This window comes from Canis lupus, chromosome 17, assembly GCF_011100685.1.
Source record: "Canis lupus familiaris isolate Mischka breed German Shepherd chromosome 17, alternate assembly UU_Cfam_GSD_1.0, whole genome shotgun sequence".
NCBI classification, from domain to species: Eukaryota; Metazoa; Chordata; class Mammalia; order Carnivora; family Canidae; genus Canis; species Canis lupus.
Window position 1 is genome coordinate 31,836,589 of NC_049238.1, and position 13,417 is coordinate 31,850,005.

Here is a 13,417-nt window from a genome sequence, read left to right on the forward strand (position 1 = left end):
ATTGGTACCCGTGGTGCTCAGGTAAAACCATATTTCACTGCAGCATACTTTATGTAGGCTCTTTCTCCAAAGCCAGATTAAGTGTAGCCACTGCAGTGGTGGTAAGAGGTATTCTCATTGCTCTTCTAAGGAAAGTAAAGGTATTTCTCATCCCTACCTCCTTCTCCATTTACTAAGTAACTTGCTCTCTATTACCTAAGTTGGCCCTGGCATTGTCCTCTGGTCTATTCTCTTCATGGTACAGACTTCTCTGTAGATTCAGAGAGGGTAGACTCTGGGCCCTGAATTTGTTGGATCCCATCTGTCCTCTTGTGGAATGCCTGGGGAGAGACTTCTCAAACCACCCCAGCCCCACAGACCCCAAGACTGCCTGTGCCACTTACTAGTTTTTATAGTGTATACAAAGCTCTTCATTCTCTAGTTTTCATTAACTTTGCTGTTTCTGCTTTTCATTTTGAATGTTTGTGTTTCGAGAGTAGATTTGAGAAGAATCACTGCTGGCTTCCTTGGCATGGCTGTAGCCGTCCTGCTCTGCGGCTGCATTGTGGCCACAGTCAGTTTCTTCTGGGAGGAAAGCTTGACCCAACACGTGGCTGGACTCCTTTTCCTCATGACAGGTATGCTGAGCACCTCAGACATCTCTCCGGGTGAAAGTGAAGGTGTCTCTGCATGGGGTAGCTTCGCTCTGTTAATTTTGCTTTCACTTGTGAAAAAAGCAACCAGAGGTCATTTGGCTTTGGTGGGTAATACCGAATTTAAAGAAAACATCAGGGTTAATAATACAGGCCTGGTTTCTCCACCGTGGCCCGTTGGAAGGCTGGATGGTAATGTCTTGGGTTTAGTCTCCGTATGAGCCAGCTCTGTTTTTCCTGGCTCTGTTTCATGCCCTGTCCCTGGCCCTGGCCTGGACTCTTGGCTAGCACTGGCCACTGCTTATCAGGAGCCCACAGAGAGAGAGTGATCAGCACAACCACCTCCTGGGTTGAAAGTCAACTCAAAGTACTTCACTTAGTGATGGCGCCTTTGAGGTCATTTTTACACACAAAACGTTTCATTCATTTTACTCCACAGGTATTTTATGAGGACTTACTATGTTACCAGGCACTACTTAGGTATTAGAGACACAATGAATAAGGCAGATGGAATCCTTCATTTTCTGACGTGGGGAGACAGAGACAATAACTTGTGATAGTAATTAAAGCTGTGAGGAAAACAAATGAGGTGGAATAGGGGCCTCGGGGAACACCTTGCTGAGGTGGCGATTTCCCAGCTAAATTGTGAAAAGCAGCCAGCAGTTGGGACTGTGCTACAGGGTAAGCCAAACCCTATAGGCAAGGATGGGTTGGTATTTTGAGCCACAGAAAGAAAACCAGTGTGGTTGGAGTGCAGGGAGAAGAAGGATAGTACCTCTTGAGGTAGGAGATGCAGCCAGTGGTTTGGATTTCAATCTAAGGGTAATGGAAGCCACCAGAAGGTTTTGAGCAGAAGAGAGACTTGATCTTAAAGCAGGGGATAGGAAGAAGGTTGGTGTGTGGAAACATGACTGTGGTCTTTTTGATCAGCCAGTGGAAGTTGCTTTAGTCTAAAAACGGAGTCAGGAGCTGAGTTGACAGCTAACACTGACAGTGACTACAGGGAAGAAATCTTTTTTCCTTCGGCTCCTTCACAAAATAATTAACATGTTAGTGATTAGTGAATGCCAAGTGAGCGGTTTCACAAGCATACTCAGTATCTGAGCTAATACGACTTTGGATATGCAGCCATTTTGAACAAGCCTGTTTCCTCTTCTCTGGAGTTCAGTTTCCCAAGTGGCCATGACGGGTTTTGCTAGCACTTCTCACTTACTGGCCGCTCACTTGCTTATGCCCTCCTGTGTTAACTGTACTTGCCAACATTGGCTGACATCTTTTTCTGTCTGTCTTTAGGAGTTGACAGGTAGGTGGCGCCTTGCTCTCTGGTCAGCCGGATCTGAGGCCTAAGTAACCCGAGACCTAGAAGGGGCCCTTTCTGCTAACCACCATGGGTGCCTTTCCCTCCCTCTGAGTAACGTGGGTCATTGTTGTGAGCACCCTGACAGAGTATTCAAAAATTGGAGGGCCCCTGAAGAGACTGAACAGAAAACCAATGTAAGCTTTCCAGACTTTGGTGACTGCACCAGGACTGTGGCACAGGGAGGCTAAAATTCTAGTTCCTGAGGTTTGGGAGGAGGATTTGAACCCTCAAGACAAGACATTGGGTCCCTCATGTAAAAAGAAATTTACAGAACCGGTGGGTCAAGACAGCAAAGAAGCTGAGAGGCCTGTCTGCTGAGAGGATTCCTTTGAGTCTCTGCTGGGGCATAACGGTCATGAAAGATCTTACTCATTTTCTTCCCTCCTTTTGTTAGTTGAGGCCCCATTTTCCTGACTCTTGCTCCTGTATCCATCAAAGAACCGCAGAGTCGCTCCCCCCAAACCCTGCAAAGGCCCACATCACATCCCCTTGTCAGGGAAATGAGGGGAACTATAGACAGGCTAGCCTCAGTGATGGTTTTAAAACATACTTTAATATGGGTAACATATAAATAATTTAGGATGCTCTTAGATATAAAACAATTATCAGCTGTAAAATAAATCACTGGACCATAAAAGCCAGGGCCAGTGAGAGTTCCTGAGAAGGCTGTAAGCTGGTCTGTTTTTAAATGAGAGGAGAGTGGTTGTTGAGCACTAGGGGGGCACAGAGGAGAGCTCGCAGCCAAGTACCCCACCTTTCCCTGCTGAGCCCTTGTTTCTGAGCCACACATGGACTGTAACTCTGAGCCAGACTGGCTCAGGCATCCTAAGGATTTATCATCAAAAGCCCCTATGCAGGGATCCCTGGGTGGCGCAGCGGTTTAGCGCCTGCCTTTGGCCCAGGGCGCGATCCTGGAGACCCGGGATCGAATCCCACGTTGGGCTCCTGGTGCATGGAGCCTGCTTCTCCCTCTGCCTCTCTCTCTCTCTCTCTCTCTCTCTCTCTCTGTGACTATCATAAATAAATTTTAAAAAATTAAAAAAAAAAGCCCCTGTGCAATTGTTAAACAAAAACAAAACGACCAAAACAATAGCCATTGTAACAAAAACCCTACAACTACCAAAAAAAAAACCCCAAAAAACACACAAAAACAAACCCCAGACGTATAAACTTGAAGTTTGATGACCAGTCCTGAAGGACTAACAGACACAACCTAACATTGTTTTGCTTTCTTTGCTTTTTGGTTAGCTAAGCCACATTTTTGGAATGAAGGAAAAATCCTCTTGTACATCCCACCACCTGACAATTTAGGTTGTTTAAATATTTTTCTTATTCTGGACCAAATCTCACTGATGAGTTTGCCTCATTTGAAAAAAAAAAAAAAAAAGATGCTTGCAACCAATTGTCTTCCCGGTTTCTATCTAATACCGGCCATAAGCTTTCCTGTGTTGTTACGCTGTTCTTCTACTCAGTTGCTTTGGGCGGCACCGCACGGCTGCACGCTCTTGCAGGGGATGGAAATGCTGTGAGTGTTCATCGTTCCCTGACCGTAGCGTTTGGAGAGGTTTGTTTTCTTTTTTTGCTGTTTCAAATACTGCCTTTACCTCTCCTTTGTAAGTACCGGGTCACTGCGTGAATCCATTGCCTGAGATGAATTAGCTGGAGGATGTTCGCGTGTGGTAGCAGCAGAGGAGAGCAACTAAGGGTTAAAAGAATTGACTTTAATGAAGCAGAAGTGTCTTCAGCAGCCCTTGTCAGCATCTCTCCCACAGATTTCTGATGCTAAACTTAGCCGCTTCTAATGCGCTGGCATCTTCATTCTCCGCCTGAACTTATTAGCCAAACCTTCAATGAAGAGCATCAGTGATGTGACAGTTTGAGATGTTAAAATGGAAACTTTGAAACAGTGTTCCTCCTTCTGCCTTATTGCTTACAGACAGCTCTTGATCACCCACATGTGGGCCCCGCGGTGCTGGGGCTCTCCCCTTCCTCTCCCCTGTGGCCTTTCAAAGGGCCTTCCAGCAGGACTTGGGGTGGACCTCACCTCCCCTCGGGGCCCCACGTGTGGCCCTTTGACTTTGTGGCCTCCGAGGTGACAGACAAATGACCCAAGAGGCACAGGTGGAGGACTGAGGGAGTAAGACATCTTCTAGCTCCCCTTCTGCTCCTGGGCTGCTGTGAAAGTCTATTGCCATCAATAGTCAAAGATGGATTGTATTAGACTGCCATGGTGGTATCATCATAACGATTATAATTTCAGTATGTGGGCAGCCCGGGTGGCTCAGTGGTTTAGCACCTGCCTTCGGCCCAGGGCGTGATCTTGGAGACCCAGGATCAAGTCCCATGTCGGGCTCCCTGCATGGAGCCTGCTTCTCCCTCTGCCTGTGTCTCTGCCTCTCTCTCTCTCTTTCTCTCTCTCTCTCTGTGTCTCCCATGAATAAATAAAATCTTTAAAAAAATAATTTCAGTATGTGTAGAAATATTTGAGAGGGTTCATTTATTTAAAACAAGCATTTTAAAACATAACAGGTTGCTATTGCTATTGTTTTATTATCTTTTAAAATACTAGGAATCTCAAAAATTGGTTAAAGCTTGGACCTCCCTTCATGGGGCCTCACTGTCCACTGGATGCATAACCCTCACTGGCAGGGCTCAGAGAGTTGTGACAACAGACAGAAAGGTCCAGGCTGCCCAGCAAAGCACAAGGACCGTCAATGCCCATGTTTGATTATCTCTTCCTTTACTTCAATGCATTAGAAAGTGAAAAAACAGAACCAAAAAACCATTGTAGTAGATATATGGAATTGTCTAGGTTACCCACTGATTATGACCTAAAACCACAGGTCCTTAGTGCCTTAGTTGAAACACTGGCAGCCAGCTGTGTTTTGGAATTCAGGGTTTTCAAGTTTTCTTTTAGAAGGGCAAATATGGTGCATAGATTTTAGGTTATTTAACACCCTCAGCAGGATCTGAAATCAAGTCCATTAACATTTCTGCTGGAAAACATATGAATATTCACACGAAGTGGGATCAATAAGGACTATAAACAGCCCATGTCACATCAGGTCAGGGTTTGCATGAAATAAGATTGCTGCCATCTTTTAGAAGAAGATTGGATGTTTTTTCAGATTTAATAATTGCAGATTGTGCCTCTTCTATTTTATGTTTTTAAAGTTTTTTCTATTTCTATTAGTCTTGTCCGTTCATTTAGGAATGGCTCTTTGAGCAATCTGTGTGAAAGTAGCATGAGGCATTTTTGCTGGAAGAGCAGAGACCAGAATGATGGGCAGGCCATCTTTTGAAGGAGTGAAGAAAAAAAAAAAATCAATGTTTATGCCTTTGGGTGTTGCAGTTGTGTTATTTATCAAGCGGGCTAACCGTGGTGAAGCCGCTCTCTCTCCTTTCACACTGTGAAAGCACATCAAAGGAGGATGGTCAGAAGGGTGGGCCCAGTTCCCCTAATTACAGCTCGCCAGCTGGCCACAGGCATCTCAAGGAGTTCAGGGAAGGAAATTGGGTTGATGATCTGGGATGGCTGCATAAATTTACTTCCATCCTGCCCCAAAAAGATCCCTTCCAACGCTATAATCCTGCAATATCCCTGTATCTGCTAATTAAGAATATTGGTCGAAAGCTTTTTAATATAAGAAAAGGAGTTGCATACAGGGCTTTTCAGAACCAGTAATTCTTCACTCTTTTGAAGATGCTGCCAACAATAACCATGACCTAGCCTGAGACCCAAGAGCCTCTATCCCCAGGCACCACCAAGCTGGGCTGACGAATATCAGTGGTAGTCACAGGGGACTCCTGACTAGTCAGGGAGTGAGCCGAAAGGAAGGAAAACCTAGGAGAAGAATGAGGGAGAGGTGACTTCTCTTTTCCTGAATCTTCAGGAAGGACCACTAGACTTGGAACTTTTTGAGGGCAGGTGTGGTACCTTATTAATCTTTTCAACCCCCTGCCCCATGCCTTGCAATAACTAGATTGCTACTGACAAATGTGTAGCATGATCTGCAAGAACTTGTTCTCTGGGTAAGTTCTGCATGGCATAACTTGGGATAACCTGGTCCTTAGGTTGGTAGAACTCAATGTGTTGTAGAACTCAGTTTTGTTCGGTAGGTTTTGTTGACTCCTTGCGCTCAGCACTATTACGCTCTGGGTGGAACTTTAGTCTAGGAGGTGTCTACTACCTTGCCCTGAGATGTGTGCTGGAAAGTGGAATGGAAAGACACACATGGGGTTCCTGATCACAGCGATATCAAACCAACCAACCAAACCATATCAGACCAACTAGGACTCATGAAATCATCTCCAAGATGATCAAGAACAGGGGTGGGACATAGTAGATGCTTGATAACTAATTGCCGAGTAACTGATTAAATAACATTTAAAATAGTAAAACCTTGCCAAGACCTATAAAAGAAATAGAAATATACTTTATACATTGACTACACACACATACGATGCTTTGGGCTGAGTTGCATCCCTCCCAAAATTCCTCTGCTTGAAGTTCTAACCTCTAGCAACTCACAATGTGACTATATTTGGAGATAGGGTCTTTAAAGGGGCGATTAAGTTACAATTAGGATGGGCCCTGATCTGATAATATGGCCGGTGTCCTTATAAGAAGAGAACATTTGGACACAATTACAGAGGGAAGATATTGTGAAGATACAAGTAAAATGTGGTGCTAGATTTCCACCACATCTACAAGCCAAGGAGAGAGGCCTTGGAAGAAACCAGCCCTACCAGTAGCTTGATCTCAGGCTTCTAGCCTCCAGAACCATGAGGACATTTTTGTTGTTTCAGCAACCCAAGGTTCTGGTACTTTCAGATGGCAGCCCGAGAAAACACGTGAGTACTGTGATATGTGCATACGGAACTAAAATACAATTTCACAGTATCCACCTAAGACTAATTATCCAGCTACAACAAAGATGGTTTCTTCATTTAAACCATACTTGGTGTCTTTGAAGTGAGGATTTTTTTTTCCTTTTTAAAATATCTTGAGTGGGGTAGGCCTCTTTCACAAAATCTTGTTGGGCACATTGGAAAGGATGCTTTCTCTCCCCTCAGTATGTCTCCTGGTAATAATCAGAAACAGGCCCATCCATCCCACAATACTAGCTGTGGCAGCTCTGTGTGCAAACTCTGAGAGATGTGAGGATCTAACAAGAGGAAGTCTTGCATGTGCTTTTTTGTTAATCTTTGCTTTCTTCTTTCTGAGAGCAACTGCAAAAGCATCTTGGAAGAATTAAACATGTCACGGAAAGGGCATTCCTGTGAGAGCATCTGTGGGAAAGGGGAAGGGCAGACGGGCGGGCATGTTTGTGGGCTCCTAATAACCCTCCCTGCCAACTAAGCAGAGTGAGTAAAGGCAGCAGAAAATAAAGAAGGTTTTCATGAGAGTTTGACAAGTGCTCTCTTCCAAAAAGAACTTAAGCCGCACAGAGATACATATTTATCACCATAAAACAAATATGAATAAGCGATACAGAGAAGCAAAGGAGCAATTAGGTTTACAAGGCAAGCTAGATCCAAGGGTGAGGTCAGGAGCCAAAAGCACGACATGAAGTGCCCAACTTTTGCTCATGGTGAGCCACTGATTAGCTTTAGGGAGTTTCAGCAACTCAGGAAGAGACAGAAATTCCTAGCAGTGACATCATTCATGGTGTCCATGAGGTCTACAGATGGAAGGCGCAATCGTTCCTGACATTGAGAGCAGAGAAAATCATCCTCTGTTTAAGTCCTCAGGTTAGCTTATTTCTTATAATCCTTTTCCATTCCGTGTGAACTGGTGGAGTTATGCTCAAATTCATTTCACTGAAAGCAACTTTATGGAATTGGCAAGGGAGAGGTGCTAATAAAATCAACGTTTAGTATATATAAAATCAAAGGGAGCAGATATAGTATATACATGGCATTATTCTTCTTTTTGGGGGGTGGGGGCGGGGGAATGTTCTTGCTCCATGCCTCATTTTGGAATAACAGAATCACAGAAATTTGACACCTTCAGCGTTTTCAGTAACCAAGTCTCCCATTCCCCCCCCCCCCCCCTTAGATGAAGAAACTAAGACTCAGAGAGGTTAGGTAATTTCAAGGTCGCACAGTGATTCGTAGATCTGGGGACCAGGAGCTCAGCCCAATGCATTTGGGCATCAAAGGATAATTAAAGTCCTAGTTTGAACTCGAGTTTTTAGAGGTCATTAAAACAACATTACTTGTAAAGAGCCTTGCTTTTAGGCCTTCAGCTCTGTGCAGACCGTGGAATGCAGAATAGGGTTGTTTTTCCTGTGATCGGGTCATTGTTCTATTATTATATTTTACCTGTTGATACTCCAGAGATCAATTTTTTCTAACTGCCTTGTTGTTCTTTTATGAACATTCCGTAGAAGGACTTGTCTTTGTTGTGATGCCAGTGAAAACATCCATGTAAATGTAAGAACATTCGCTCTCCATGAGTTTTGAAAGAAGCAAAGGAGTATTATTTTTTTGAACAGTCTGGTCCTTTATAAAAGAATGATTTCTGTCATGATCTTTGGACAGCTCAAAGTGATATGTTTGCTGTAATAATCTGGGGCAGGAAGTCAGAAGATAAGATTTTATCCTTTTTGGAAAAAGAGAATTACTTTGGATATTAAAAACAGAATTAGACCAAGAGAAGGAAATATCAAATTATCGCAGATCAAATGTCCTTTTAATTGGAAACATTTCTTTTTCTAAATGCACATTTGGGAAGGGATTCAGGCAATGTGCCCTGATGCCATTTGGGTGTAGGCCGAGTTCTGGCACTTAAAATGGCGTGAAGGTCATCTTTATTTCCTCCCAATTGCTGCCTGCTTGGAGTTTGGTTTTCTGTTAGCGTTTCTGATCCCCAGAGCTCTATTAAAAGGATCAAGGGGAATCTGTTACTTCTGATAGTCCCCAAATCTGTGTCCCTCTTACCTATGGAGATGCTCAATGCATCCCCAAAGCAATAGTCTAGCAAACTGGTGCGACCTCCGTTGTATGCTGGGATAAACCAAAGTATGAAGAAGAGATCCACAGGACTTGGAACAAACTGGACGTTCTGAGACTTCACTGAGTGTGCCTTTCTGTTTTTATTACCCATCTCCTGCAACTGCCTCACTCTGATCCCTGCCTATCCATGGCGATGGAAAAGAAGCATCTATATCCTTGGAGCATCACTTAAGTACTAAAAATACTGTTTGGGGGGAATTTTTATCAGAGTTCTGATTTTCGTGTTCTGGAAGGACAATTAATTGATTATACATACATGTGTTGGTACAAGAAAATAAAATTGATCTGTCCGTTTTATGTCACCCAGATTGTCTCCTATATTCTGAATGGTTGAAGTACATGATCTCCTTACTTAGCTACTTTAGTCAATTCCAACATCCTGGATTTAATTTGTATCATTTAAAAGCTTTTATTTAGGGGCACCTAGGTGGTTCAGTTGGTTAATTGACTGACTTTTAGTTTCAGCTCAGGTCATGATCTCAGGGTCATGAGATCCAGCCCTGCTTCATGCCCTGCATCAGGGTCTGTGCTCACCGTGGAGTCTGCTTGAGATTCTCTCTCTCCCTTTGTTCCTCCCCCTCCTCTCTCTCAAATAAATAAATAAATCTTTTTTAAAAAATAAAAGCTTTTTTTTCATTCATTGTAAAAACCCACAATGATTTGTTGAGGCCCTAGTATGTGCCACGCTTTGTACCTTAAAACATAATTTAGCACATGAAAAATTCATTTAAAATATTTACAGGGAACATGATAAATACTAATGATGACGGCAATTGAAAAGGACAATAGGCTCTGTATGATGTGGAACTACATAAAAATGTGTCAAATCAGGTATAGAATAAGGGAACACAAAGACTCTTTTATATTAGGCTTGAGTGATTATAGAAGATCTTTTCCTTAAAAATAGTTAGAATTTTTATTTCATTGTTTTAAGAACAAAAACCAAAAATAAATTCAAATATGCATACCATTCCAGCAGGATAATCCTGAATAATTCAAGTTATCAGAATTTTCTCCTGTGTTCTTTACTCTTATACCTTCAATACGTAGTGTACAGTCTGGCACATAAGGGTTTTGCCAATGTTTGTTGAATGCATTCAAGTTAAAGTGCAAGAATTAGAGATCCTTTACTAACTTGGGAGTGACCGCCTCATCAGGTGACCTGATTTTCACAAAGGCCTGTCCAGCATTTGCCTTGTAGCAGGCAACACTGTAACCAGCCATTCTCTTCTCTTTGCATTATTTTTAGGGATATTTTGCACCATTTCCCTCTGCACGTATGCTGCCAGCATCTCCTATGATTTGAACCGGCTCCCGAAGCTAATTTATAGCCTGCCTGATGATGTGGAACATGGCTACAGCTGGTCTATCTTTTGCGCCTGGTGCAGTTTAGGCTTTATTGTGGCAGCTGGAGGTCTCTGCATCGCTTATCCGTTTATTAGCCGGACCAAGATTGCACATCTAAAGTCTGGCAGGGACTCCACGGTATGACTGTCCACGCTCAAGTTCACTACTCGGTGGCCCATCCACAGTGTGGACAGCTCCTGAGAGGAACGTAGTGGAATTCGAGTTGAGATCCCAAGCACAAAACGGTCTTTTACATTCCAACCTGTTGCCTGCCAGCCCTTTCTGGATGACTGATAGAAAATCATGCAAAACCTCCATACCTTTCTACGGACAAGACTACTGTGGATTCAAGTGCTTTAATGACTACTTATGCTTTGACTGTGAGAAATAGGGAGCAGTGCCATGGGACATTTCTAGGTTTAGAAAAAGGAAATTGCAATGGGAAAATTTGTATGATTGCCATTTATTTCAGAAAGTTTGTATATAACAATTACCTGAGAGTCATTTCTATTTGCAAAAGGATTCATAACAAAGCGAGTATAATTTTCTTGTCATTGTACCATGCTTGTTAAATTTTAATGCAGTATCTTCGGAACTTGTCCTAATGGTGTCTTGTTGTTGTCGGCACCAAATATTTGTGCATTTTTTTTGTGGATGTTCCTTGTCACAGGAAGATTCCTCTTCTGTTGCCTTATTTATTTATTTTATTTATTTATTTTTAATTGACGTCTCTTCTCTGTCTTTGTACTGGAATCCAAATCCCAAGGAGAACAGACCAACTGTGTAAGAGCTAATCAGTGACACTATGCAGCATTGTTTGATGTCTTACTTGTTGTTTAACCTCTGTCTCTTTATGTTAACTGGATTTCTGCATTAAATGACTGCCCTCTTGTTAATTTGGCTGTGGTTTTTTTTTTTTCAGTGGTGGCCAGGAGTGGTCTCCTTAGCCATATTGACAGAGGAAAGCTATTGGTTTTTTTTTTAGTAAGACTCTTGCTGAGCCTTACTAATGGTTTCATTTCAATTAGGTTGGTTATCAACTTGCTGTTGACAAAAGATGTCATTTTCAAACGCCTTTGAAAACCTTACCGGAGTATTTTAAGTTTCCTTCTCTCTCTTCCTTTACCATCTGCTTGGTATAGTTACCTGGTGCTAAGGCTACACGTTCTGTCTTTTGTTCCTGGTTCTCCTGGGCCAATGGGTTTCAACCTTGGCTGCACATTGAGAATCACCCAGTGAATTCCTCAACCACCCCGAAACAGGGCCCCTCCTGAGACCAACTGAATCAGAGTATCTGCAGCTGGGCACAGGCCTGAGCGTTTTTGAGACAACATCTCAGAAAGTTCTGATGTGCAGCTGGGATTGAGAGCCCTGTTCTGGGCCAGAGCTGCAGTAATCTCCTTAGCAGTTAACATTTACTTAGCACTTAATGTGTGCCAGTAACTGGGCTATGTTTTTTCCAGGTATGATTTCATTTAACCTTCTCAAAAGCTCTATGAGACAGGTACAATGATTCCATTTTTATACGGAAGCCAAGGATCAGTTACAGAATGTTTTCTTCATTTTTTTCTCAATCCTTTTCCTATTTCAGGGTATAGGACAAAAGTTAAAATCCTTCCATTATGTTTCCTTATCTTTAAATAGAAGGGTTGGCACTAGCTAACTTCGAAGCTTTTCCTTTTAACTCCAACACTATCCTGTTCCCTACACACACGGTATGATAAAGATGCTCTGTTAAATAAGGGAAGATGCCACATTCAGAAGCAAGACATTGTTTCAGATTTTAATCTCATGAAAAATAGACTTTTTATTTTTTATTATAAAAAATGATTTAGTACTTGTGAAAGGATAATGATAATAATGATAATCTACTCCCCTCCCCCACAAATAAAGCCTGACTTCCAAACGACAGTGTCCACATATTATCACAGGCTTTTGGAAGAGGTTAAATGACTCCGGTGACCACATGAGCTCCTAAGAGCCCTGGACAGATTCCCCAGCAATCTCTCAGGCCTGTTTAATAAACCCATTCCTCGGGATGAGATCAGAGACATACAGAAAGGGGAATTATTTTCATTTATTACTTATGTGGGAAATTCTCAAAGCAGGAGAGCTGTTTCTTTGAAGTCTTCTTTAAAGATCCCCATAGAAGATGTCAAGACTCTTCAACATTTATATTCCAACCACCAAAGCAGTGTCTGAGTGAGTGACTTTTGAAGTTTCTGAGAAGCTTCCCAGGGATTTGAGGTGAGAATGGAAGAAAGCGTTGGAGTGACAGAAGGTTGAAGAGTTCACACACCAGAAAGATGCCCGGAAGCCAGGGGAGTTCAGTTACATTCAAACACTTGCTGGCAAAAACAGAGCCTCCTTGCCTTCCAGCCAAAGCGAGCTCAGAGCAAGGAGCAATGTGCCCAACGTTCCTTGCTTTTTATTTACTGCTATGGAAGTGTGAGCAAATGTAGCCAAAGTCCAGTTTTGGGTCCGTAGTCCTTGGGCTTCTGTGAGGGCTGTTTTCTTAATTGGCTTATAAATGAAGGATGATTGAAATGGCCATTCAATACTGCCTGGAACAGAATAACTTATTGAGACAATCTGTTTGTTCCTATGTTCTCTCTGTCCACCTTGTACCTGCATGCCAGACCCAGACTCTATTTCTTTGCCTTGGGGATTTTTCTTCAGGGCAGAAAGCAGAGGTGTTTGAGCTCATTGAAGTGAGGAATGCAGTGGATCCAGAAGGAAGGATAGGCTAGAGGACTGACTTTGTGGGCTCAAAGTGCTCCAGGGCATCCCAGAAACTGAAGGAGAAAATGATGGCAATCACCTGGGCCATACACTCCCTACAGGTATCAGGACACCAGAGAGGACAGCTGTGTGCAGCATCCTGGGAAACTGAGGCCCTTGGAACCATGGGCTTCTCACTGGTAGCTAGTCTGACCCTGGGAAGCCCCAAGGATATTGGCACAACTGGGTGTGAATGTCCCCAATAATGAATGAGGGCTAATTTCCACCCATTCCTGCAAGATAGGGCTTTGAATAGGAAGTAAGTGGATTTACAGAA

The 13,417-nt window shown here is 42.9% G+C and overlaps 1 protein-coding gene across 3 annotated transcripts in view; it reads left to right on the forward strand.

Annotated features, from left to right (window-relative positions):
* TMEM178A (transmembrane protein 178A) overlaps positions 1-11,255 on the forward strand; it is a 50,379-nt gene extending 39,124 nt beyond the window's left edge. For 2 of the 3 annotated variants that reach the window (XM_038561339.1, XM_038561341.1), the window contains exons 3-4: positions 480-617; positions 10,262-11,255. In XM_038561339.1, coding sequence (XP_038417267.1) covers positions 480-617; positions 10,262-10,503 — 380 coding nt within the window. In that variant the 3' untranslated portion in view covers positions 10,504-11,255. The remainder of the gene's footprint in view (positions 1-479; positions 618-10,261) is intronic. The other variant, XM_038561340.1, reaches the window with a different exon arrangement.
* The last annotated feature ends 2,162 nt before the right edge of the window (positions 11,256-13,417 follow it).